At 49.8% G+C, this 27983-nt stretch overlaps 1 protein-coding gene across 5 annotated transcripts in view; it reads right to left on the bottom strand.

Annotated features, from left to right (window-relative positions):
• Positions 1 to 27983, bottom strand: part of Otof (otoferlin) — a 92929-nt gene that overhangs the window by 51310 nt on the left and 13636 nt on the right. For all 5 annotated transcript variants that reach the window (XM_038319015.1, XM_038319014.1, XM_038319017.1 and 2 more), the window contains exons 2-4: positions 20375 to 20433; positions 7463 to 7551; positions 357 to 456 (exon numbers count right to left, since the gene is read on the bottom strand). In XM_038319015.1, coding sequence (XP_038174943.1) covers positions 357 to 456; positions 7463 to 7551; positions 20375 to 20433 — 248 coding nt within the window. The remainder of the gene's footprint in view (positions 1 to 356; positions 457 to 7462; positions 7552 to 20374; positions 20434 to 27983) is intronic.

Below are 27983 nucleotides of genomic sequence, written 5' to 3'. Positions count from 1 at the left end.
CAGAATCTCACTGATGTCCTCCTGCTACCTCCCTTGTCAATCATGGAGCAGTCGTTAGACCAGTGGTTCTCAACCTGTGGGTAGTGACCCCTTTGGGGGAGTGCCGAATGACCCTTCCATAGGGTTTGCCCGAGACCATCAGACAACACAGGTATTTTGTTATGACTCGTAACAGCAGCAAAATTACAGTTATGAAGTAACAACAAAATTTCATAGTTGGGGTCACTACAGCATGAGGAACCATATTAAAAGGTCGCAGCATTAGGAAGGATGAGGACCACTTCTCTAGAGCATCTTCTGTGGGATGTGCACAGGCCCAGGGGACTGGGTGATGGGAAATTCCTTGGTGTACCGACCTTGAGGATAGCATTGTTGTCGTCGATCAGTGTGTCCGTCACTTCGACACGATTCTCCTCCACCACCTTCTGCAGCACCATGCGGAAGGTCCCAATTAGTCTGTGAATGACAGAACGAGGAGCTAGGCTGATGCCAGTGCCTGGCTGGCAAGGAGACAGGCAATTGTGAAGACCCTCACGGGCCTGGCTAGGACAGCATGTCCGTGAGGGTACGCCTTACAGTGTGGATGGTTGGATATGTGTGGTTTGTTCTCCTTGGAAAACTTGGAAGAAGAAAGAAATCTAAATGATGGCCACAGGTAGAGACAGGAAATTTAGCCTTGGGACTGTAGCTGGTCCCTTGCGGTATGGAAGCTTCCAGATGCCATAATGGAAGGAAGGTAGTAGGGAGACATTGAGTCTCCTGTTGATGATGGTGGTGGTGGTGATGAGTGTGTGTGCATTTGTGAGTGTGTGTGTGTGTGCGTGCATGTGTGTGAGTATGTGTTTGTGAGTGTGTGTGTGAGCACACGTGTGTATGTGTGTGTTTGTGAGTGCATGCGTGTACGTGTGTGCGTGCGTGCGCGTGTGTGTGTGTGTGTGTGTGTGAAGCTGAACCCTGGGTCATGCTGGGCAAGTGAGCTACAGGCGCAGCCTAGACTCCTGGCTACATAAGTACTCCTTTCCTCCACTTCCTGGCCGGAGCAGAGGGGTAAAGGCCTCTTCTCTCATCAACACTAGTCCTCCATCCACCCCACATTTACAGCAAGCTCCTGGTGGGCAGGAAGTCCAGGGACCTCAGAATCCCCTTCATTCAGTTGCCTAGTGGGGGTAAGCACACAGAACTGGAGAGAGGCACAGTCTTTTCGACAGGAACTCAGCTCTGACACGGATGGTCTCTGCCCTGGGAACCTCACTTAAGCTTTGCTATCTCAGTTTTCTTCTAAGCTACGCTAATGATTCCAAGTTCATGAATGACATGCTCCTCCCCAACACACGCTCACTCCATCGGATGTTCCCAGCATTCCTTGTGGCGCCCCACCAAGCAGCCTGCATTCTGTGTCTAGCTTCTGGTTGGTGTTCCCTGTATGCCAGAGTCCCCAGTGTTTGTTGTATTTATGAATGAGCAGCAGTGGGTGTCTAATAGATGCTGACTTGGATCCCACCCCACCCTGAGACTAGAAGACTGTTGCACTGGGAGACAGCAGGGCGTCAGAAAGATGCCCTCATGTGGTACTTCCATCTGGACCCATGGAGAACACATACACCATTTCTACAGAAGCGAAAAAGGGCTTCAAAGCACACACAGTATGTAAAACCTGGATCTGGGGACGTGTGCTGCTTGGAGTTTGTAGAGGGGGTTGGGATCAAGAAAGGGGACAGGGACTTAACCCATCAATGACAAATAGAATGAGGTGAACTATCAAATGGACTGACTGAGACAGGCCTTCTGCCTATAAGATACTAAGGGCTGTGGAGGGGACACTCGTTTTCTTTTGCCAACTCCGGGGCTAGGGAGATGGCTTAGCCTCACAAGCACGAGGACCTGAGTTTCCATCCCAAGCATCCATGTCTTTTTAAAAACAGTCAGGAGCTATGGTGCTTGTCTCTAACTCCAGCACTGAAGAGAGTGGACATAGGTGAGTCCCCAGAGCTCATCCCTGGCCAGCCGGTCTGAGGAATCAGTGAGCCCCAAGTTTAGTGAGGAACCCTGTCTCAAGAAATCAGGAAGATGTTAAATGTTGACCTCTGGCCTACACACACACACACACACACACACACACACACACACACACATACACAGAGACAGAGACAGAGACACACAGAGAGAAGACATACATTTTTATACCCATGTGCACATAAACACATGAATATGTATGTACCCCCAACACACAGTCCTCCCAGCTGTGTCGAGCGCATGGTGGATCCAATAGTCAAGGACGACTGTGAAGTGCTTGCCTCCTAAGCTCAGAGCCTCATTGAGTGTCTTATCTCTCTGAGGGCAAACTGTCCACCACGCTAAAGCTTAATTGGGCTTTTAGATTCTTCCCAGAGTTCTGTAGAAGATCCTGGTTCCATCTTGGCTTCTCCTTAGCTTGCAGATGCACATGGGGGGGGGGGCAAGTGCTGGGCTTGGCCCCAGGAGATCCTAAGCAACTGTTGGGGAGTCTCAGTTCCTCCTTTATAAAGAGGAGGGGTGGGGCACTGAGTTTGGAGACATCACAACAGTCTGCAGTGGGCAAGAAATAAGGCACTGGCTTTGTGAAGGCCCCGACGGTTCTGGTTCTAAACCAGTGGTATACGTGGAATCTTGGGGGGAACCCCCTAACTCCTCACAGACCCATTGTCACTGCCAGTATTTGACATTTATCAATTTCCACAGTGCAAATACTCATAGAACACCCAGCTTCAGTATTCTAATGGTATAGAGTCTAGAGGAGTCTACAGAGTACTAGAGCGCCTGCTGGCTAGAGGTGGTGGTGGTGGTGGTGGAGGTGGTGGTGAGGTGGTGGTGGGTGGTGGTGGTGGAGGTGGTGGTGGTGGTGGAGGTGGTGGTGGTGGTGGAGGTGGTGGTGGAGGTGGAGGTGGTGGTGGTGGTGGAGGTGGTGGTGGTGGTGGTGGGGGTGGTGGTGGTGGAGGTGGTGGTGGTGGTGGAGGTTGGTGGTGGTGGTGGAGGTGGGTGGGGGTGGTGGAGGTGGTGGTGGTGGTGGTGGTGGTGGTGGACGGTGGGGTGGTGGGTTGGTGGAGGTGGTGGTGGAGGTAGTGGTGGTGTGTGGTGGTGGTGGAGGTGGTGGAGGTGGTGGTGGACGGTGGTGGTGGTGGTGGTGGTGGTGGTGGTGGTGGAGGCGGTGGTGGAGGTGGAGGTGGTGGAGGTGGTGGTGGTGGTGGTGGTGGTGGTGGAGGTGGTGGTGGAGGTGGTGGTGGTGTGTCCCTGGGCATGCGTACTTCCATGCATCCAGGTGACACTGTTCCCACTATTCGGTGCACACCACCTGTCTGTCCCACTCTAAGCCTTTGCTGTCAGGCTCTCCAAGCCACTGTCACCCCACTTGGCCAGGTGACTGCTGAGTGCTGGAACCTGGGCACATTTGTTCTCGATCTTAGCTGCCCAAGAATAGTTAAAGAAGATCCCTAGGATCTACCAAGGTGCTGCAATGTGACAAACACCCCCCAGGGGGCAGGAGGGAGCCATTCCCCTGCAGTTGTCCAGAGAGCTCTGATGTCTTCTAGATCTCTTTCACTACAGTCTGAGATCCTAGGCTTGGGAGGAGATCTTGATCTGGACGAATCCCTGAAATGGCTTCTCTACCTGATTTTCAAGCCTCTTCCAGACACAAGGGAGACAGTGACATCAATACTAACATGGCAATAGGTTGCCACTGCTAGCCCATACACCACTGCTTGTGACACGCAGCAAACCAGCCTCCTGGCAAATCCCTCACTCCTTACTTCTGGGACAAGCCCTATAGAAATGCAAACTGTTCTTTCCCAAGGGAGAAAGTATAGACAGTGGAAGAGCTCAGCTCTGGAGTCAGACAGATGTAACTTCACCAAGCAGTTCCTTGGGGGATTCCAGCACCTGGCAGCTATGTGAGTCTGTCTAGTTCTGCAACCTCTGTAAGTCTTGTAGTTTTTTTAATTCTCCCTAAGGTATCGATGCCACTCATGTCCCCGGATGCCGGTGTGGAGGTATATCTCTATAATACCAAAGCCCTCTGCATCAGTGCTTCCTCTGCCGCTATTGTGTGTGACCTGCCTTCGGAGGGTTCAGCCAGGGCTGGTCCTCTCTGGAAGCTGGGCTCTGGGAACAGATCCAGGTCGTCCCTGATCCTTAAAGCTCTGCCTAGAGCCAGAGCCTGTTGGTGACTGGAGTGAGGTGGGGCCAGGACATTAGGAGCTTGCACTCTCAAAGGAAAGAACTTGCCACATACCCAGAGAGGGGTGGTGGTGATGGTGGTAGTAGTGGTGGTGATGGTGTGTGTGTGTGTGTGTGTGTGTGTGTGTAACTAACAGCTCCCCCTTCTCAAATAATAAGCATAGATAAATAAAACATAGAAATAATAACTTTTGAAATGGACAATTGATCTCAGTAAAGAATGTTCTGAACCTACTGTCTGGGCCTCAGTTTCTCAGGCCGACTCCATATCCCTTATGTAGCCCGAGCAGCTCACCCATTAGAAAAAGGAGCCACAGAGGAGCCTGGGAGAAGCCGGGATTCTCAGGTAGGTAGACAGTGGGGAGGAGGTCTCAGGTGCTGATGGGTCCACAGACTGACCACCACAGAGCGGCAATCGGGCACCAGAATCCTGTCAATAATTTACCATCTTCCCCTGGGAGCCGGTATCAAATGCCCAGGGCTCAGTCCGGCTTCCACTGTGCTGGTAGCTTCTGAATTATTCAGGGCCTCTGGCATCCTTGGTGGAAGGAGCCATTGCCCCTTAAAGTCCTGGTGAGGCTATATGGGATGCATAAAATCTCATCCTAATGTCATATTTTCATGGAAGCCCAGGTTTCTTGGAGGAAGCCCTGGTTCTGGGTGGCCACACACACTTCGGGAACTTATGGTCCCTGAATGTACCTTTCCCCCATGTCTCTACTTCCTGGAAGCCCCTAACACCACTAGGTAGAACCAGGTAAGCCTCTACTTTGGCCCTAACTCTAAGGCAGGAAGTTCTGAGCCCCACTTAACTCTAGGTGCCTTACTCCTAAGTTGGCCTGTATCAGGCTGGGCCTGTGTCTCTTTTTCCATCCTAGGCCTTGGTCAGCAGTAGCCTGGACAGTCTCCAAGTCCTCCTCCACTAGGCACCATTTGGCTTTCCTGCCTGCTCTTCAGTGGCGAGAGGGAGAGCAGGGAGGGAAGGGGGAGGGCACAGTGGGGGAGTCATACTTCCTCCGTCTTCCCTCTTCTTGGCATTTCAGGACATCTAATATGAGCATTAATGCCTGGTAGATTCACTGTGTGGTTACCCATTGCACCTAAAGCTTCCAAATCCTTTGTTTGTAGCAGGAGTCCTGATGGGGGCTCTGTGCACTCCGGGGTCTGTCTGCTCTAGAAGTCTCTACTGGAGGGGATTTAGCAATCTCTTCCTCGGCTTCCTTCATCTCATTCAGATGCTCTGGCTGCTGGGAGCTACAGAGGTTTAGAAGAGGAGGTGGAAGTTGTACATCCTATCTAGCTGTTCCAGAGTCTTTTCACATAACCTCCACATGCCTCTGAGCCTCAGTTTCCCTTTCTGCACAGTGAGGATTTTACTGCTGGGGTCTAAGGGTCCTGGGACTCTGATATCTGTGGACAGGCCCTGGGTAGAGTTCTTTGGCACCCTCCCTGGCTTCTGATTCTGTCTCTGTTCTACATTCACTCAGTCTGCTTTGGGCCCTTCTTTTGTTCCTGCTTCTCCTGGCCTGAGTAGTCACGGGGTGTCTCACACCAGATAATAAGGCCATGCTTTATTGTGAGGGTCTCTAGCCGGATGCTTTTCCAAAACTTATTGTGGTTCTAGAGGAAGCTGACTGAGTGATGTGATCCCCTGGAGACAGAGAGAAGGCCTCAGTGCCCTAAACGTATTTTCTGTGGTCCTGCCAGCAGACCAGAACCCTGTTCTACAAGGTGTCTATTTAGCTCATCTTTCCCAGTGTTAGCACTTACTGCTTCCTGAGATAGCACGGGTGTTGGAGAGTACCAACTCTTCCAGCTGTTTGCTTTCCTAGTGATACAGCCTAGTCCTCATGTGTCTCTCCTCTTCACATGACAAACAATTTCTTGAGGACAGGGACTGTGCCTTGATCCCTCATTTTAGCAACCACCATGACTAACATGGTGGCTTAGTAGATGGGTAGGTAAGATAGATGGGTTGAAGTGATGAATGAGATGAATGGCTAGGTAGGATGCATGAGTGGGATGGGATGAATGGATGAATGGGTGAATGGATGGATGGATGGGTGAATGGATGAATGGATGAATGGGTGAATGGATGGATGGATGGATGAATGGATGAATGGTTGAATGGATGGATGGATGGATGGGATGAATGGATGGATGGTTGAATGGATGGATGACAATATGGATGATTGAATGAGCAGACAGGTTGGTGAGCTACATGATCCTACAACTTTGTCTTGAAGCTTGCATCTACTTGCCATAAGGAAAGAATTAGAGTATCCACCCCAGATGACCACAGGGGTTACCTATTAATGTTCTTTACAACTGACAGCGAAAGAGCAGACCCTTTGCCTACCTTTTGGGATTGTATATCTTCTAATGTGGCCCATTACTCCCTTCCCACTGCTTAGTCCCTTTAGAGCCTTCCTTGAACTAACAGTGCCACACCTTTGTGGACACCTTGCAGTTCAGCCATGATCTCCTGTAGGCTACAGAGAAGCAGTTCACTTTTTACCCCAAGGCAGAGTGTCTCAATTACTCACGTTTAGCCACCATTCTAGTGCCTTCCAAAACCTGTGTGTCACCCACAGAGCAGGATGGGGGCGACTTCGATTGATCTGCTTGTAGGATAACACTCGTGATGGGTGCATTTCATTCACAGACTGGAAACCCCACGAGAGCGGACATCTCTCTCTTTAGTATCTAGTTCAGTTCGTGACATACACTTTGCGCTTTATAAATGTTTGTTGACTGAGTGAATGAACACATCATTTCATTCCCATAGCTGTACCGAGATAAATTCTTATCTTTCTCACACATAAGCACAGAGAGGTTCCTTAGCCTGCTCGGGGGCCATACCTTAAGTCACTGGCTCAAGGGTCTGAGGTCATTTTCCTCCTAAACCACAGCACTGAATGTCTCTGTTAGGCAACTTTACCATCGTATCACAAGATGTAACAGTCATTTGGCTTTCAGCATCTCTGATGGGCTACATCCTCCAGTCTGAGTAAGGAAGAGCTCAAAAAGAGGCATATGTAACTTTAAAAGGGCAGGGGATTGAGGGTGGACAGGAGGGTGAGCTGCTCTTGATTGACAATGGTTGCAAGGCCCAGGGCACTTTGAGGATCCCAAAAAGGAGCAAGATAGGTAGCTCTTAGGCCTCTAAAGATGGTTTCAAAGTGCAGGGTTCTATTGTAATCCTAGAGGAGTCCGAGTCAGGCCGGCCCCCCGCCCGTCCCATGCTTACTTGTTGCTGAAGACTTTGCTGTAGTTGAAAATCTGGATCTCCAACATCTCATTTCTGTCGATGCTGCTGGCCACAGGCCACCGGAATGTCTGTGGAGAGAGGAACAGCTGTGGCCTTGGGTGCAAACAGCAGGGCGGTGGTGAGTGATGAGATGGGGCCTCCTAGTAGCCAGGGTGACCCCTCACATGGGCCAGGCTCCCCAGGGACAGACCATCCACACTCCCACTCAGTCAGTTACCATAGCTGCCTCCTATGGAGGGTATTGTTACCCATTCCTTATTCAAAGATGGTGCTCAGAAAGCTTTGGCAAGCTGCCAAGGTCACAGGCTAAGTGGTGGGGGGACCTAGGCCTAAGAAGGACTTCTGACTCCCAACTCTGTGCTGCTTCCACTGCCTCTGAGCTCCTGTGAGCGCTGAGAATGTCGGGGCAGCCAGGGGGTGAGAACTCCAGGGCAAACAGCCAGTGGGGTGGGAGACGGTTTCAGGATGAGCTGATTGTGGCAGTGTGGACAACAGGGACTCATTTGGCAGCTCTTCCACGTGGTGAGGGTCAGACCTATATATAGTCTGTCCGACTTAATCTTCCTCCGTTCGCACCCCTAGACATCTCTAAGTCAATAATAAGAATGAATTAGAAACTTGAAGGGTTTTTCTTTTAATGCCCTATGAGTGGCAACTAGGACCCATTGCAGCTCATAAAAGGAATCGTTCTCTAGAGAAAGCCAATGGTGGGCAGAGCTAGGCTCCTCCCTAGGGATCTCTGTCTTTCCTGTCCTCACCTAGCTTTCTTCCATTTGGGGATAACAAAGACAACTGGGGCAGAAAGAAAGAGAAAAAATTCCATCCTGTGTGCAACATTTGGGGTACTCTCTAGAGAAATAGCTTGTAGCCATCACCTTCAAGAATGTGCAAGTTTCTCCAGGCACCTGCCTGACAGGGAGCTGATAGCCTGTTATGCTCCCTCATCCCCAAAGACCCCACCTTCTGGCTCTGTTGGTAAATACAGAGTTTTCTTTCGTGGGCCTGCCAATCCCCAGCTGGACTTCCTTCTCCTAGACTAAGGGCTTTAAGGGTTTGGGCTTACAGGTTTATCCTGGCTGACCAGTTTAATCCCCCCTTCATGTCATCTCTTCTTAGGACTAGCCAGGTCCCAGGGAAACTGTGCTGGCTAGTTTTATGTCAGCTTGACACAAGCTAGAGTCATCAAAAAAAGAGGGAAACTCAACTAAGAAAATGCCTCCATAAGATAAGGCTGGAGGCAAGACATTTATCTTAATCAGATTGATGAGATAGAGACCAGCCCATGGTGGGGGGTGCCATCCCTGGGCTGGTGGTCCTGGGTTCTATAAGAAAGCAGACCTAGCGAGCCATGGGGAGTAAGCCAGGAATCTGCACTCCTCCATGGCCTCTCCTGCCTCCGGTTCCTGCCCTGTGTGAGTTCCTGCCCCAACTTCCTTTAATGATGAGCTCTGGTCATGGCGGTTCATCACAGTGATTGTAACTGACTGAGACAGGAACCCTGATGTGAGCTGGAGAGGGGTAGACATCTAGAGACTGGGGCGGCTCCCGGCAGCCAGGTTTCACCACAGCTTCTGCTCCTGTTCTCTGGTGCCGGAGGCAGCTCAGCTCAGCTCAGCTCAGCTCCACAGAGAATGTTTTCTAAATGAAGTTGCTCAGATGAGACTGCAGGGAAATCAAGACTTTCCACAAGGCCCAACTCATTAGCCAGGAGCCGATGGGAGCTCACGGAGGGCCCCCGGAGAGCCCGTTGAGCCTGGGTTTCCAGGGACGAAGGCGGAAGAGCGCCGGTTCCCTTTGTGGGCTGTGGGTAGCTCCCGCACTGCACGGTTAAGCAAGGAGGAGTGGGAGAAACAGGTCCTGGAAGTGGCACCCTTGGAGAGCAAGAGGTTTTTAGATGAACACAATGGCAACAGAGTGTCACTTGGGGGAGTGATGAGCAGAGACAAGGGGACCCACAGAGAGAAACTGCTTGTCTCCCACTGGGGTGTAGTTCAGTGGGTCACAAGAGCAGACAGGACAAAAAAGCCTGCCTCTCTGTCTCTGCCTCTCTGTCTCTGCCTCTCTGTCGTGTCTGTCCGTGTCTCTGTCTCCCACCCCCCATTTTTGCTTTTCCTTGTTTCTGGCTCTTTATCCATCTGCTTTTCTTGGTTTTTCTCTGCTTCCGTCTCTCATTTCTCCATCTTTGTCCCTCTTTCTCATGGGTTCTCATTCATAGTTACCTGTTGGCCTAATTTCTGGAAACGTTTTGAGCCCCCTGATCCCCAGCTTCAACACTGACGGAGTTAGAATCTCTATGTGGGATCCAGGCTCAGTGTGGCGCTGTGTGAGGCCCTCGGATACACTGTGACAGAGTAAGGAGGCTTAACCAGATGTCAAGCAGATGTTGGTGCTATGTTCTGGACTTCCCAACCTTCAGAACAGCAAGTCAAATAAACTTCTATGTTTTAGGAATGGCCCTGTCTTGGTGATTTTGTTATAGACACAAAGGACAGACTAAGATGGATATCTGCCTCACAGGGCTGTCACAAGAACCAAGCGAAATCACACAAGTAACAGGATGTTATATGGAGAGAGAACACAGCGCTGCAAAACTGAAAGTCTTTGTTCATCTGAGCTTGTTTTCCTCCTGTAGGGGCTTTGTACACGGTGTAGCCAATATGTCTCCCTGGCCCTTCTCGGCCCTGCTTCTGCCTCTCACACACTTCATCCTTGTTTTTTCCATGTCTCGTGTCTCTTTCAAACCCTGATTTCATTTCTCATTGTCTCCTTTTGGCCATCATTTCCTTTAAAAAAAAAAAAAAAAAAGATGCAGCGACACACACATATGCCGATCTGCTGAGAACACAGCCAGATAAGGCGGGAGATTGTAGGGGTTTGGGAGCTCCCAAGAGCCATTGCTCACCAAACTGTCCCTGCCCAGACAATGCTGCTTAACTCCTGAAGGGAAAGAGTTCTGAGGTGATTCCTGTCTCAGTAGGAATTCTCAGGGCACTGCTCTCGAGCCGTAAGCAAGGCTCTGGCAACAGAGCAAAGATGGTCCCCTGCTGAAAGGGGTTGAGAGAGAAGTGTCCAAGGGCACACAACTGGTCTGGGTCGAGGCAGGACTGAAACTCTTGTCTCCAAGCTCAGTGCAAGGCTTTCTCCCTGGCGCTGGGCTGTCTCCTGAGCCAAGGAGAGCAGAGGGGCCCGTGATTCTGATTATCAGTTTAGATCGCCAACTGCAAAATCATTTATTGATTGAGTGTGGACCACCTATCAGGTGCCGGCTGCCACTTGTCACATAGTATACAATTTTACCACACTTCACAGAGAAGGAAATGGACTCAGGATTTGTCCAGCTTGACCAGTAATGTGGTTTATTAGTGGAGAAGTAGACTGTTTGGGCTCAAACCCTGGCACTGGTATTTAACAGAGACCTTGGATGGGTTACCTCATGTCCCAGCTCTCTGATTTAACAGAATGGAGGCAACATCATCTAACCTCGTCTCAGGCGTGAGGCAAACACCGGGGAGCTGTGGCTCTGCTGTTATGAGGGGGGTGCCTCCTGCCTCTGTGGCTCCCAGTCCTCCTCTTTCCTTTTTCTCTGCGACTTCCTCCCCTATCATCTCCAGTTGAGGTCTGTGCTGCCTCTCCTTGAGTCTAGGCTGGCCTTATGGCTGTCTGTCACCAAGAGAGGGTGGCAGATGTGGTGCTGTGTGGCACCTAGACGGGGAAGCTTCCATTCTCCGTTGTCTTAGAAATCAGTGGTACAGAAAGAAGTCTAGGCTGTGCTGCTGGAAGAGAGAAGCCCTGGTGGATGTGGGGCCAAGAGGAAGAGACAGAAAGGACCTAGATGGACGTAGTAATGCTATCACAGCTGCCCAGCAGAATCAGAAGCCACAGTAGAGTGAAGTTTTTGTCGGTCCCTGGGTGACTTGTTACACAGCAGTAGGTAACCATGACATTATCCAATGCTGCCTGTGGCTCTCCCTATCAGGTCTGTATTAAGATCACGTCACAACAGCAGCAGGGCTAAGATCCATGCCCCTGCCTTGGTCTACACACACACACACACACACACACACACACACACACACACCAGTTCTCTTGCTCCTCTCCTCCTTATTGGTTCCCAGAATGTCATGATGCCCATTCTTAGGGCATTCAGAGCAGGGGCAGAGCTGAGGCGTGGGTGTCTGTTCATTGTGCTCACTGGGGCTTCCCCGCACCCTTTACAGTAGATGCTCAGCAAACAAGTCTCCAACAGTAGACTACAGCACAGGTAGCCATGAGGGAATAACCGGAGTATGTTCTTTGGGGGTAGCTGAGGCTAGCCAGGCTTTTGGCATAGAGCCAGAACCCAGAAGTGTTCAGTTAATGAAGCCATTTATTAAAAGTGTTATTGTGGTGCCGTTTGTTCCAGGAGTTGGGCAAGATTTGGCTTCTTGGTGACAGACTCTTGAGGGCTGCAGAGGTTTCTGGGGACATTGGGCACGTCTCCAGCCTGGGCAGCACTAGCAAAGTCTCTTCCTGTGGCTATTGCAGCTGAGGGCGGTGGCTTTTATTTCTGGAAGTGCCCAGAAAAAGTGGTTGCCTGGAGATGGGTCAATAAAATCCAACTCACCATGTAACATCCTGCTCCATCAACCCCAAACATGGGATCCTGACCCTGTTAGGGTAGCAGCTGAGCCAAACATTGCTCCCTCAGATGTCATGAGCTACCACACCCCACTGAGGGGCACAAGTTTGCTGAGCATCTTCTGTGTACCAGATCTGTGAGTAGATGGCTCCATGTGGGATGCAGGGATGCAGGGGTGCAGGGGTTCAGGGGTGCAGGGATGCAGGGGTGCAGGGGTATGGGGTGTAGGGGTGCAAGAATGCAGGGATGAATGGATTCAAGGATGCAGCGATGAAGGGATGCAGGGGTTCAGGGATACATGGATGCAGGGATGCAGAGGTTCAGGGGTGTAGGGGTTCAGGGCTGCAGGGATGCAGGGGTGCAGGGGTGCAGGGGTGCAGGGGTTCAGGGATACAGGGATACACAGATGCAGTGGTGCAGAGATGCAGTGATTCAGGGGTACAGGGATGCAGATATACAGGGTGCAAGGATGCAGGGATGAATGGATGCAGGAATGAGTGGATGCAGGGGTGCAGGGATGAAGGGTATCAGGATGAATGGATGGCAGGGATGCAGGGGTATAGGATGCAGGGTGCAGGGGTGCTGGGGTGCAGGGATGCAGGGGTGCAGGGATGCAGGGGTGCAGGGGTACAGGAATAAAGGGATGCAGGGCTTCAGGGATACATGGATGCAGGGATGCAGTGGTGCAGAGACGCAGAGGTTCAGGGGTACAGGATGCATGGATGCAAGGATGCAGGGGTGCAGGGATGCAGGATGAATACATGTAGGGGTGCAGAAGTACAGGGTGCAGGGATGCAGGGGTATGGAGTGTTTCCCAGTCCTGGGATATACCTAGATGGCTCTGAAGACAAACTGTCCTGAAACTGCAGCATACAATGAGACTGTCCAGAAGCTGGGGGCAGGGCACTTGTGGTGGAGGAAGGAAAGATGATCTCTGTCTGGAAGAGTCTCGGGAGCTCCCTGAGTGTCTAGTTGTGACCCACTTCACCAGCTCCAGGCTTAGGCTAACTTGGCTAGCAGTGGCAGGATGCAGTGTTCTGTATCTTATCAATCCCAGGGTTCTGGAACTCCACAGAGCTCCCTGACGTGTGGGAGGATGACCTGGATCTTCCCTGGCTTGCCCACTGACTGGGGGTGGAATGACCTATCAGCAGGCTAGCATCCTCCAGACACAGGCCCCCATGCTTTGGGAGAAAAGTTGAGAGTTGTGGGTTCTCCATAAATATTTGGGGTATAATAGATACAGTCCTGGGAGATGAAGGACTTGCCCCTGGAAGTCTTAGGGAGCCCTTTCTCCCTATAGACCTCCTCTCCTACCACTAGAAAATATTGCACCTTGACTAACTGACCTCCAAGGCACCTTTCAGTAACTGTGTCTGTGCCTGGCCTTCTGCTTATCCTAAAGGCCAAGCTGAGGGCCTGCCTATACCACTAGCTCAGCTGAGCACTGGGTCCAGACCCAGGCCTGCTTGCAGTTACAGGTGCCAGGCTAGCAGATGTCCATTCCTTTCTTTCTTTTTTTTGCCTAATGTTTTCAGCGCTGCGTGTTAGACCAATGACGAAGAGATGGTACATTCCTGTCCCCTTGAAACTCACAGCCCATGGCTTCCAGATATAAACAGAAGTGGGCTGGCAGGCCAGGTCCTTGCTTAGCCATTGCCAGCCCGAGCTTAGAAGTCCCTAGATCTGGCTTTGTGAGTACTGGGCACCCGAGGGCAGGGCTGAATCATTTATCTCCCTTTCAAGTCCCCCTGGGCCCTGGAATCAGACAGACTAGCATTCAAATCCTGGCATGGCTTCTTGTGACCTGGCATGATGTCTCTCAGCCAGCTATACTCAGGCTAAGCTCTCTCCCCTTAGCATTGTTGAAGCAGTGTGGTTACATGGGGGTGGGAGGGTCCACACAGTGTCCATGTTTAAACCAAAGCAGTCAGGATTGAGACAGACTTTGTGTGATCCCCCTGCTCTTCCTCCTTGCCCCCCCCCCCCCGGCAACCCCATTGCCTCCTGCCTCAGCTTCTTCGGAGTTACCAGCACAATGAGGGATCTCGGGTTCCAGCCCCTAGGAAAGGGGACACCTCCGGGCTCTGTTTCCATTGCTGTTGGAGGAGCATTGTTTTTCTTCCCGGCTACCTCCTGCCCACTCAGGTTGCTCAGTCCAAAGCCGTTCGTCTACCTGTGCCCCTCCCTTGCTAGGACTCCTTACCCTAGCAGAAGAAGCACATTTGACCTTTTTGCCTTCATTTCATTTTCCTAGCCTTACAAGGCAGCGTGCAAGGAGGAACCCCTCCTCTCGTTTTATGGAAGAATCCAAGACCCAGAAACATTGTCTCACGAGAGATTTAAAGCCCAGGTCTCCTGACTCCCAGGCTTCCCAAACTATGCATCTCTCTCTCTAAGCCAGTTCCTGAAGGTCCTAGGCAGAATCTAGGGATACAAGAGACCCTTGGAGAATTCACAGGGGTTTCGTTCCCAGACCTCAAGTTGGTTCCACCAGGGACAGCCAGAGGAATGTAGGGCTTGTCTACCCGGGCCAGGAATGTATCTTCATGGTCTCCTTGGGGGTAAAGGAGTTGCCCATCCTGCCTTCTGGAATACATGCTAGTATCCAGGCTAGAGGAAGGAGAGGGAACCTGGCTCACTTGGGCAAGCCAGTCAGAGTCTTGAAGCTTCAGGACAGCTTTTGTTGCTGCACCCAGAGAGGTCCTCAAATCTAGTCTTGGTAGTGTCCACTTAGAATCCCTGCTTGGCCACTTCCATTCTGTCACTTTGTAAGGGGACATTCTCTGGGCCCGGGTGTCATCATTTGTGGGTTATTATGGGGACTGGATGGAAGAGGATGGCTCAGAGAGTATTGGGCCACCCCTGCCCCCACACCCACAAGTACCAGTGACTCGTAAGTGATAACCAGGAACTTTCAGGTCACCACCCTTACACCCAAAGGCCAGGGAGCACACTGGCAAGCTTCTCTCTGCCTGGCAGTGGCTCTTGGATCCTGTCAGTGTCTGCCATAGCTTCCTGGCTTCTGCCTCTCCTCCGTGGTCACTGAACACTGTCCCTGCCACAGCTCCCTGGCTTCTGCCTCTCCTCCGTGGTCACTGAACACTATCCCAGAGGCAGCCCGATGTTAAATTCCTATATGGACCATCTCGCTCCCTCCCACTAGCTCAGGTACCCTTCTGACACTCAGACTATGCCCCGTGAGATGCCCAGTGGCGTCAAGGACATCCTTTACCTGACCCGTGTTGGCCTGCTCTGGAAAGAAGAAGGACACGGTGATTAACTTTGAATGTCGTATGTTATCTGTGGCTCAGGTGTCCCGGGTGCAGTGTGTGGAAAGGGGCAGTATTGTCCTTGGAAGGGGCATCAGGTTACTCACGGCCTGGGACCTGGGCTAACAGGGCCCCTAGGAGTCTTAGAAGGGGTAGTTAGATGCTTGCTATAGGCCCTGGGAAGGCAGACCTGTGAGAAAGTGATCCAGAGCCCCTGACTGAAGGAGGGAAGTGGGGAAGGGAGCCAGCAGGCTGTGCAGGGGTGCTAGGCTGCAGCCTTGTGATAGCAGACTGCATATCCATCTCCAGCATGATTTGACAGATGTGGCAACTGAGGCTAAGCCAGAGTTAAGAGCTGCACAGCAAGGAGGCAGAGAACACAAGAACTGAATGCTCCCATAGCATTGGTGACGAGTCCAGCTGTTCCAGGGGCAGAGGGCCACACCCAGTGGGGAGGCAGTGGACTCGAGGCTTCACTTCTCCTGGATCCCATTCCGGGTCTGAACTGCCAGCTATACCATATGGCGCTGGCCCAGGAGGAGGAAAAATAACTGATTTGGGTGGTCCCTCAGCCTAGTGGTACAATTGGACCTCAAGTCTGCCATGGGGTTCTTCTCAGCATACAGCCAGACATGAGAAACAAATACCAGGAAAAAGAGCATGCTGTTCTGGGGTTAGGTGGGGGGGTCACATTGAGCTTTAGGTTTAGGCCAAGCTGGTGACTTAAGACTGTTGGTTCTCACCTCCAAAGTCAGCTCTGGAAAAACTCAGCAGTAGGAGGGAGAGATTGATTCCAAGCAGAAAGACAAAGACCCAGATACCTGAATGTATCTCTGGCTGTTTAAGCTGGTGGCTGTTGGAAGCTGAAGGCTGCCAGTGTGGGGCCTGTGGTGAGGGGAGGAGACCTAAGGCTGAGGAAAAGCTTGCCATGATACAGCCTGTATCTCTGATAAACTACGACAAGAGCCTTGTTAGGTGGGCAATAACACAAGCGGGTGCTGACAGACCAGCAACTCATGTCTCTTGTTGAACCCCAGAGCTACTGCCAATGGTGTTTCTCCTGACTCCGGTGAGGAGGCTGCACGTTTCTGGGGTGACTTGGGACCATTTTGTTCAGCCCGAAGTACCTCGCTCTCAACCGGCCTGCCACCAGAGAGTGTGGTTCACACAGGGACCTTGCACAGAGGGAAGCAAAGGCCCTTGGGCAGTACCTCTCCTGTGAAAGACAGACAGACAGTAAGGACACTGAAGCCATTATTGCCACGGCACCGAGTTACCACAGTACCTGGGCCATCCGGGAATGTATGAGCAATGTAGTGTGGGGACAGGGAAGCATCGCAAAGAGCAGGCCGTGCTCTGAAGGACCAAGAGAGAGCGATAGTTTTAATCAAGAATTGGGGACGATAACTAAAGTTGTTTTTTTTTTTTTTTAAAAAAAAACCAAACAATAGTAAACAAAGGTTAAAAAGGCACAGATTTGTTAAGGCTCACAAAATGGGAGCAATAAGGAAAATCTACAACCAAACCCATCATAATAAAATTTAAGAATAACCAGGATACAGGGCTAAAGAGATGGCTCAGTGGATAAAGGGACTTACAGTCAAGACTGGTGATGGTGATCCTCAAACCCACACAGTAGAAGGAAAGAACTGTCTCTCACAAGTCATTCTTAGAGTCTCACATAAGTTTCTTGGTGTGTTGGTGTGTGATGCCACCCCCTACAACTAACTAGCTAAATGTAATAAACAAAGGCTATTCAGTGCAGGCTGACGTGTAGCTTAGTGATGGTGCACTTGCTTAACGTGTTCAGGATCTAGGTTCAATCCCCAGGACATATAAAATTTACATAAAACCTTCTTTGGTGGAAGAGGTATAGAGTATTGTTGTGGAATATTAATGATGCAAAGATGTGTTGTATTCTTTTATGTTGCATTTAACTCCGTGAAGCTATGTTACTTTGCCTGCCTAAGTCACCTGATTGGTCTAATAAAGAGCTGAATGCCTAATAACTAGGCAGGAGAAAGGATAGGCGAGGCTGCCAGGCAGAGAGAATAAATAGAAGAAAAGAGAAGAAGAGGGAGGAAAGACAAGAAGAGACGAGGGTGCCAGGGGCCAGTCACCCAGCCACACAGCCAGTCACAGAGTAAGTAAGAAAGAAAGAAATATAGAATAAAGAAAGGTAAAATCCCAGAGGCAAAAGGTAGATGGGATAATTTAAGTTAGCAAAATTGGTTAGAAACAAGCCAAGGCTGGACATTTATAAATAAGAATAAGAATAAGTCTCCGTGTACTTATTTGGGAGCTGGGTGGTGGGGTCCCTAAAGAGAAAAAAAACTGACTACAATGAACAAAGTTAAAGAAGGCTCAATGTAGACAGAATCGACATGAGAGAGGGAGTGAGGTGGAGAAGCAAAGAAGCATGAGAAAATATTAAAGTAACTACAGTAATGATAAACTACTCTAATTGATTTCTACAAGTTATCAATAGGGACTTTAATTTTCATAAGGGTAACTGTCGAAAAGATTATGATCTTTCAATTAAACCTTATCAAGCAATGGCAAGCTGAAAAGGATCAAGCAAAAGGGAAGGGAAATATAAAACAAGATGCTGGTGGATACAGCAATAAATGGAAATGGTGACTTCATTGGTTTATAAACAGAAACTCCAGGGCTGGACAAATGGTTCAGCGGGTGAAAGCACTGACTACTCTTGCAGAGAGCCCCGGTTCTATTCCCGGCACCTACACGGAGGCCCACAACATCTGTAGCTACGCTTCCAGCGGACTCGATGCCCCCTTCTGGTCCCTGTGGGCACTGTACATGTGGTACACACACATATATTAGGCAAACATTTATACACTTATAAAAAATTCTTTTAAAAACCAGAAACACTCATATGGGTAAAAAATGAGATCTAAAAAATCTTAGTAAGATACACCTAAACTTAAAAACATGGACATATTGAAAAGATAGTCTAGAAAAAAGATCTGAGATTCGCAGTGTGTGTGTGTATGTGTGTATGTGTGTGTGTGAAAAGGAAGTCCATATTGACTTCAAACTTGTAATCCTCCTGCCTCAGCCTCTCAAATACTAGAGTACAGTCATGTGCCACAAATACCTAGGTAACAGCCTTAGGGTCCAATAAGACAGACATTAATGCAAACATCATGGGGGACTAGAAAGGAAACCTTATGCTAGTAAATGAGAAAAGGGACATGCAGAGAAAGCTATTGGAACATATAGCAACTAATAACACAGTTTCAAAATATAGCAAGCCACAGCTAACACAACATCAGGTGGAAATAAACAAAACAACAGCTAGATCTTTGACTTAGCTCATAGAGAGTTGACAGACTGGGAACAATAACCCCCCTCCCCCGCCGCTGCCACACGCACACTGTCTCTTTCATTCTAGACATGATCTCATCCGACTGAGGCTGGCCTTGAACTTGATATGTAGTTGAGGACAACCAGAACTTCTTGATCCTCCTGCCTCGACCTCTTTGGTACTGCATTCCAGGCATGTGCTACCATGGCTGGTTTATACAGTGCTAGGGGTTGACCCCAGGCTGTGTGTGTACTAGGCAAGCACCATACCAATTGAGATACATCCCCAGTAGACATTTTAAGCACCTAACATCAACAGAGACTGGTACCCAGAATATACTAAGAAGATCGGTAAGAAAGAAGAGCAACAACCCAGACAGCCTAACTGAGAAAACGGCAAGGAATATGACAACTTGCCAAAGAGGGAACTAAAAGACCAAAGGCGTGATCTAATGATGCTCAAATCCGTTAGTAATTAGGGATCTGCAGAGTAAATAAGAGATCCCCGTTGGACTGGTGAGAATCAGGGGCCTGGGAACCCCAACTGTGGACGAGGATGTGGGCACAGGAAGCGTCACTCTCTGTGGCAGCACTGGGTCACATTAAGTGTAGGAAGCACCAAAAGACCAAAAGCCACAGACTCCGGATGCTGGTGCTCACCTTGGGGAGACACTCACACAGATGCAGGAAAAGTGTGGAGACCATTTTCTGTATTTCTAGTGCCATGAGCTAGGAACCCTCCCTGGTAGAGAGGGCAGGGGGCCAGCTCATCCTGGCTTGCCTAGGACCTCCCCATTTTAGTACTGAAAGTCTGTTTCTCTGGAATCGTCTCCATCCCGGGCAGTCTGGGATGGTCGGTCACCCTCCATTGGCTGTGTCCCAAGCAGAGCTATGTAACACAGATGGGACTTAGAAACAGTATATAGTGAAAAAGTGGAAAAGAAAATATTTAACACATTGTCATTTAAATAAACAAACATATGCTTACAGCAGTCCAAATCATGCAAGGAGGTAGAGAACCAAAAGGGCTCCGTTGCCTACGTTAGAATGGTGGTGTGTGAGAAAAACACACATGTGCACATACATACCAAAAGACATAAGCAGGCCTTATGGGGCCAAGGAGATGATGTACCATAAACTGAAGCGAATGCTTTATACATTCAATGATTCTGAGTCTATGGTTTAGAAGAAAGATAAAATAGGGGACCGCTGTGCGTATGTCTTTCAATGTTCCCACCCAGGAAGCTCTGAGAACTTAGGGGCGAGTATCTGATGCTCTTAAAAGGCTGAATCCGTGGGAGAAGGGCATCATAGAAGCCCTGGTGGCCTGGTTACTCCAAGGACACCACGAGACACTGAGGCAAAACCCTCCCTGATGCCCTGGAGAGTCTTACGCTGACTTTAGATCTCTGGTGGCATTTTCTCTATAGGGAGCGAAGAGGCCCAGATCTGGCAGCAGCTTTGGGTCTGGTTGCCCAGCTGTTACTCACTGGATGGGCTTCCGCTGTGTGGGGGATTCCACAACCACCCACCACCACCTCCTCCCAGGAAGTCACTCCGATGAAGCAGGCTGCAAACAAGCCACCCAGGGTTTAGGGTCACCGCCACCCCGGGGTGGGGAGTGGGCAGAGAGGAGAGCTTGCTGGAAAGGGGACAGGGACTCAGATATTCTACCTCATCGAAGTCGGCCACATCCTCACAGTTCTCCAGGACCCGGGAGTAGAAGGACTGCCCTGTGGACAGAGGAGAACGTAAAGTCAGACTTGTCTAGACAGTGAGCTGGGGACACACCTTTCTTGAGAGTATCAGAGTAGCATTTGACCCCATGGCTGTGCAACTCTCCCCAGAATGAGGGGCGTCCCCACACATAACCTCTTATCTGACCTTCTAGCAACCAAATGCCATTAACTCTGTTTTTATAGATGTGACATTGAAATCTAGGATAAGGCCCAGGCTAGCCAGAGTAGAAGAGTGGACCCCCGGGGTTCTGTTGTTCCCTGGCGGCCCCTTGGTCTTCTTCTGCACTCTCCAGCCCTGCTGTCACAGCAGAAGCCTAGTTGATAGGGGTAGTGGGCCTCTGCAGACTAGTGGGGCTTTGTGGGGTCTAACCCCTTCTATGACCATGTCCACAGCCACCCCAGGATCTTCTGCTCAGACAAAACCTGTGCCAAGAATTAGTGCCCAACTTCCCCCAAGAGATGACCGAGGACTGCTCTGGGAGAATTTGCTCAGACGCCCTGTGTAGTCCCAGGCGACTCATTGTACAGCTTCTTGGGTGACTTTTTCCTCTGGTATCCACATTTGGGTCCCCAAGCTGCCCAGGCAGGCCCACTATGCCTGGGCAGACGTGCAGAACTATGTATAAAAGTCCGCAGTTAGCCAACAGGACTCTGAGCATGCGTGAGCCCTTCCTTTTTGTCTAAGCAGCACCACCTCACCCTCATTAGGGTGGTGTGTGGATGGCTCCCCTCACACCATGAGGAAGTCCTAATAATGTTCCTTTTTTTTTTCTGGTCTGAGACTGGGTCTCACTGCATAGCTCCAATAGGCCTGCCTCTGCCTCCCGATTAAAATCATGGGCCACCATACCTGGCCTAGTGAAATTTCTCTCAGATTGTTTTACTACGTATGTTGGTGAAGTCTATTGGTGCATTGAGCAAGAACGCACCAATGGCTGGTAACGCTAATGACTGCTTGTGTAGGAAGTGGCCAATAACAAGTACTGGTAGCTCTGAGGTGGCTAGCAGCTGGAGAACCGCAGCACAGTGGAGAGCAGGACTACTGAAGAGTCCCAAAGACCAGCAGCTAGGGGGCAGGGCACAGGGAGGCTGACAGTGGGAGCTGGACCTGCTGGGGCTGAAGACACAGGCTGCGGATTCTAGGGGCACCATCACTTTATCTGCTCATGATTTCTGTCTGAACTGAGCAAAAAAAAAAAAAACAAAAAACAAAAAACAAAAACAAAAACAAAAAAAAACCCTTCAACCAACTGGAAATGCAACCAGCCAGCAGCCAGCCAGCTCTTCAGCTCTTCTTTGTTTATTTTTGAGATAGTGTTTCTCTGGGTAGCCCTGGCTGTCCTGGAATTCTCTCTGTAATTAGATCAGGCTGGCTTTAAACTCACAGAGATTCACCTGCCTCTGCCTCTCGAACGCTAGGATTAAAGACTGCACCACCACTGCCCAGCAACCAGCCAGTGCTTAGGTTGTGGTTCTCCTGGCCCATGACCAATAGTCTTTCCATTTCTGTGCCCCCTTTGCAGAAAGGCAGGCTCAGTGGGCTTCTTCCCTGCATTTTGCCCCTAGCCCCTCCTTTTCTGCTGGCACAGGAAATAGAGGGTTTGAATAAACATGCATGTCTCAGGCCACCCTCCGCACCGGACCCTGGCATCTACACACCTCACATGGGATTGTTGAGTGGAAATGGTGAAATCACCTTTACAGACTTGACCAGTCTGGGGCAAGCGGCTGGAAGAATCAGATTTGTAGAGAGTGGGAGCAGGCTAACGGGGATGGGTGAAGGCACCCAGCAGTCCAAACCACCATGAGAAATTTTCACTAGAATTCTTGATGTACAGGGCCATGGGGATTCTAGATGGGAGGATGAGCAACTTCTCCAGGATCTCACTCTCATGGGACCATAAAAGGGGAAGCCACAGGGTTGTAACAGACCCCAGTGAGTGTCATATAAATCATGCCCAAGTTACAAGTGTGCATGAGATACAGAAACGACACAGATAAGGCAGGGTGCACACTGTTCGAGAATGGGATGGAATCCCATGACAAGGGTTGTAATTTCTATCAGGAAGAAACCAAGTAGATAAAGTTAAAAATTATTATTTACAATTAACTTATTATGCTCTGTCAGCTCCGTACTAAAAAAGGGGACATGGTAGCATCCTCTTTCTTCAGCAAAAACAACTCCCCAGCTGTATACACATATTTTGTGCACCCACATGGAAAGACTGCAATCACTAAGTGGTCAACTCTGGAGCAAAGAGTAGATTCTGCAAGCATATACTTGCTTCACATTCCTGCTGTACATTAGGTATATTACATGTGAGTTAAAATTTTTTTGTTTGCTTGTTTTTCTTTGTTTCTTGGAGACAGTCTTGATATATAGCCCAAGCTAATCTCTAACTCTCAAGATTTGACTTAGTCTTTCAACTACTGGGATGTCAGGCTTGTGCCATCTCATCTGGCTTCGTGTGTGTGTGTGTGTGTGTGTGTGTGTGTGTGTGTGGTGTTAGAGCTCGAACAAGGGCCGTGTGTATACTAGACACTCTTTCTCTGATGGTTTCTTCTTTACAGATCATATTTTACTTTTGTAATCAAAAGGGAAATACGTTCAAATCCTCACCAACCTAAACCAGCGGTCTATGTCACAGAAGGTTTTTCCCAACTTGAACTCAATCCTGTCTGGGAGTTAGTGTGGCTTGTCACTGGTGGCCATGGCTGGGCGGCCAGCTGATTTGGTATTAGGGAAACATGCTCTTCTCCCAGAAAGTCTGAAGACCTTGCGTGGGTAGCGTTGGGCCAAGGAAGGACAGAATGAACCCCGTGTCAGGGAGGAGGCAGGTAAGCATAGTGGCTTGTCCAGGGCTTGCTCCCCTTAGGAACTGACTCAGATTTTCTGGGCCTCAGTGGCCTGGTCTTTTGTTTCTGAAACAGTGTCATCACTGTAGCCCAGCCTGGCTTTGAGCTCTCAGCTGTCCTTCAGGTGTGAGCCACCCTGCCTGGCCAGCTTAGCCATTTAATTCTGTTTAATAAGAGACTTCCAGGGCCTGAATGGTTTTTATAACCTAGCGGGTAGAGCTGGTTCTTGACTAGGAAGTGAGAGGTTTCAATGTTGGGTGAACAGAAACAAGTAAATGGGCATGCGAGTGTGTGTGTACGCACGTGTGCATGAGTGTGTGCGTGCGCGTGCCTGCGTGTGTGGCAGGTAAATGTAGAAAGGGTTGCCTGGTTGCATCTGAGATCATGACGGCAACGCTGTGAAGCAGAGGAAATAATAGACACAGAAAATGGATGGGACTAGAGGAGACAGAAAGAGTCTTTAGCACTAGCCAGGGACAAAACACAGGAAGAAAATCGGAAAGATAAAGCTCCAACACGCATTCGATGGCAGCCAGCAGAGGTGGAGGAAGCATGAGCCATGACGTTTGAGCTCTGTGCCTCTGTTAATTTTTCCCTTGGGCAGCACGCGCAATATAACTCGAGAATCAGGTGAGCGCTGTTGTGCATTGGGCTTCCCCAAGGACCCACAGCTCTGAATAATCAAAGGCCTTTTCATCCTATAAGGTCTTAATGAGCCTCGGATATGGGCAATGCTCAGGGGTCCCCAGGAATGAAAAGCTGGGGCACTCAGCTGTGGGAGGGCAGGTGGGGGTCCTGTAAGGCGGGGTTGGCTTTGAATTGCATGAAGCACTCCTCTGTAGCTTCCCGCAGCCCCGGAAGGGGAGGTAAAATAGAGTGAGATTAGTCACTGTAGACTCTACACACCACAGCTCAGCTCCAGCTGGAGAAGCACTAAAAACCTCAGTGTCTCGGGCTCTGGAGATGAAGCCATGAGTAACAGTCTCAGACAGGGGAGTGGGACTCTCTCTCCATATATACATGCAATATAGTCATACAAATACAAATAAATGTTTGCTTAAATCATGCAGAAAAACAGCGGAAGGAGCAATGTGTTAAGGAAACAGCACACGCTGACTCGCTTTGGAAGAGCCGCATTTTGGGGGATTAACAAGCAGTCCTGTCTCCTCCAGGGAGAGCCGGGGGCTCTCCACCCCTCCAGCTTATCACTGGGGACCATGAACCGCATCGTACTCAAGTTCATTTCCACTTACCGTCCACTTCATCTGCCACCATCTCAGATAGTGATATTTCCGCTTCGTTTTAAATGGCCTCGGACCAAACCATTAAACATCCTGATACCCAATCCCCATTCTTGCCACAGGGACGATGGAGAATTAAAGCTTGAAAGAAAATCATCTCTTCCTTGTGTGGAGAGGGGTCAGGTGAGAGGGAAGGTAGATGGAAGATTGAACAGCACCCTCGCTCTGGTGGCAGAGCTATTCGGTTTGAAACGAACCCCTCCCCCAGCCCGTCAGGGCAGAGCAGAACTCAGCATCGTGAGTCTCATACCGTCTGATATTCCCATCACGACTCACAGGGTTCAGGATCTTAACAGAATGAACCTTTATGTCATTTGCCATTTAAAAACACCCACCCTGCAGCTAGCTTCCTATATACAGGTGTGCCTGTGTTATGTGCAGGGTGACTGACGTCCTAGCGTCCCATGGGAGGTGACTGCACAGTACAAAATGTGCCACCTGCACACACTAAGTTCCCTTTTCCAGTTGGCCCTGCTCAAGACACAGGCCCAGAGGGCTGCTTACCCCGTAAGTTCCTTCATTTCCACAGGCAGCAAGGGGTCTCCCCCTCCCTGGCCTGGGTCGGCCCTGCCGTTCAGCCTTCACAGAGGGACGTTGAACTGAGATAATTAGAATCTGGATGCTGCCTTTAAGAGCTTATTACAAGCCACAGGGAAAGACGTGTCAGGCGCGGAGAAGCTTTTATATAAGATAGAATTAGACTGCTGGCTTGAAGAGAGAAGGTAGATGGGGAGGAAATGAGTCTTTGCCTAGCGGGTCAAGGCAGGAGTTAGCCAGGCATGAAGGCAGATACCAGAGAATAACAGATTCCAGGCTTCCCAGGGCTTGGATGGTGAGCTGGGAATTCCAGGAGAGGAGGTATGCAAATTTTCAAAGCTTGTGAGCTGAGAAAGGGTCCTGATGGGGCTGGGAGTGGCACCCTGAATTCTCATGGTAATGGGAGAAATGAAAGGTCTGTCCTCAACAGCTATTGAAGGAAGACCTGAGTGGGGTCCAGAGGTCTAGGGGTTCACAGTCACCCTCAGCTACTGTCCAGAGGATAAAGGGGTTCACAGTCACCCTCAGCTACTGTCCAGAGGAGGGTGAGGGGTTCACAGTCACCCCCAGCTACTGTCCAGAGGTCTAGGAGTTCACAGTCACCCTCAGCTACTGTCCAGAGAATGAAGGGGTTCACAGTCACCTCAGCTACTGTCCAGAGGTCTAGGGGTTCACAGTCACCCCAGCTACTGTCCAGAGGATGAAGGGGTTCACAGTCACCCCCAGCTATTGTCCAAGGGAGGGTGAAGGGTTCACAGTCACCCTCAGCTACTGTCCAGAGGACTAGGGGTTCACAGTCACCCCCAGCTACTGTCCAGAGGATGAAGGGGTTCACAGGCACCCTCATCTACTGTCCAGAGGAGGATGAAGGGGTTCACAGTCACCTTTAGCTACTGTCCGAGTTTGGTTCTCTGTTGTGAAAACAAAATTGACCAAAAACATGGGAGAGGAGGGCTTTTGTCTGGCAGACAGATTGCATTATGGGAAGCCAAGGCAAGACCTTGAGGTTGAAGCTGCTTCTCTCTGCTTTGTTCCTCATGGCCTGTGGAGGTTCCTTTCATAAACACCCCAGGACTGCCTGTCCAGAGTGAGCCGGACCCTCCCACATCAATCATTAATCAAGGAAATACCCATAGAAATGTCCATAGGCCAATCTGATGGTGGCAATTCCTCAACTGAGGGTCCGCCTTTCCAGGTGACTCTAATTTGTGTCCAGTTGACAAGAACAGTTACATAGAGAGTTTGAGAGTACCAGCCTGGTACAACTTTGTACTTAAGAAAAACAACAACAAAAACACCTCAAAAGGAGCTTTGGTGCTAGTTGGATGTGGTGGCGCACACCTTTAATCCCAGCACTTAGGAGGCAGAGGCAGGTGGATCTCTGTAAATTCATGGCCAGCCTGGTCTACAGAGTAAGTTCCAGGTCAGCCAAAGATACACAGAGAAACTCTGTCTTGAGAAAACATGGAGCTTTGATGCTGAGAGTGCACGGTAGGTTGGTAACCATCTATAGTGCAAGATAGACCCAGGACAAATTCCCGCCACAACCAGCTACTGTTGCTCCATGAGAGCTGAGAGACAGAACGTAACACTCTTCGACACTTGCCCTGCCCTGATCCTTTCTTTGCCTTACTTAAAGTCAGGAAATCACTAAGCGTTTCCTGAGATGAACCTGATAGAGTTCCTCCAGGCCCCTCTCCTCCCCTGACGGCAGGTGCTTCCTCTGTAACCACTTAGGAGTTCCCCAAGAAGGTCCCGCTGCATTCTCGATCTCTCCACTTCAAGTCAGTCGCCTTCCTTGGAAGGCCAGCTACCCTGACAAGCTCCAGGAAGCAGGACACTACTGCTCTGAGTGCCAGACTTTGGCAAAGGTGGGTGGGGTCTAGAGCTGCCAATCAAGGCTCAGAGCCCTGGAGCTGGTGGTCCTACTCATGGGGTGTCTCAGAATCATCACCTGTAATCCGGAAATAATCACGCTGGACCAGTTTAATGTCTTGGAACCTTAGGACAGTCGGCAAGAGGTTGTTCTGAAGCAAGTCTGAGCATAAAATCAAGTTGCTGTGAGCGTAGGACTATTGCATAGATGGTCAAAAGTTTTTTATTTATGATTACTGTGTATGAAAGCATGGTGAATGAGGGGGGTGCACCCCACAAGTACATGTGGAGGTCAGAAGATGCCTTTATGGGGTCAGTTCCCTCCTCCTAGGGCTCTGGGACCCAAACTCACATCTCCAGTCTTGCAGCAGACGTGCCTTCACCTGCTGAGTCATCTTCTGGTCCTGAGTTTGGGAGATGCGGTGGCTCTTGGGCCAGCTCTACCACTTGCTAGTCTGTGCCCCCACCAAGTTCCTTCTGCTTGACTTAGTCTCTTCACCCATGAAATGGGGAAAGGGAGGGTCTTTGGAACAGCATGGGCACACATTTTATTACCTACGTAGAATACAGTCATCATTCCATGGAATGGTCCTGTCTTTGCTTTAGGCCTTTAAGTTACATGCTAAATATAAAAGTTGTCTCCTCTATTATGAATCACATTTATAGTGTAATTTTAGCAGCATATAATTAGAAACGATTTTTCACTCACCTGTAATATTATTCAAGTTTTAGGTATTTTAAGTGTGATTATGACTCTTTTTTTAACTAAGTAAAAATTACATTCACAGATCTTAAGTGTATATTTTAATGGCTCTTAATAAATGCACGCACTTGTTTAATTACCACACAGTCAAGATATAGGACACTTTCAGCTCTTCAGAGTATTCCCCAGACCTCTTCCCAGCTAATTTCTACCTGCCACTGCCAGCAGCTAACTGCTCCAGTTTCTGTCTCATTATGTATATAGTGTTCTGT

Source organism: Arvicola amphibius, chromosome 2, assembly GCF_903992535.2.
Source record: "Arvicola amphibius chromosome 2, mArvAmp1.2, whole genome shotgun sequence".
In the NCBI taxonomy this organism is placed as follows: Eukaryota; Metazoa; Chordata; class Mammalia; order Rodentia; family Cricetidae; genus Arvicola; species Arvicola amphibius.
The sequence above is the reverse complement of the archived record's forward strand: the minus strand, read 5'-3'. Positions and strand labels throughout refer to the sequence as shown.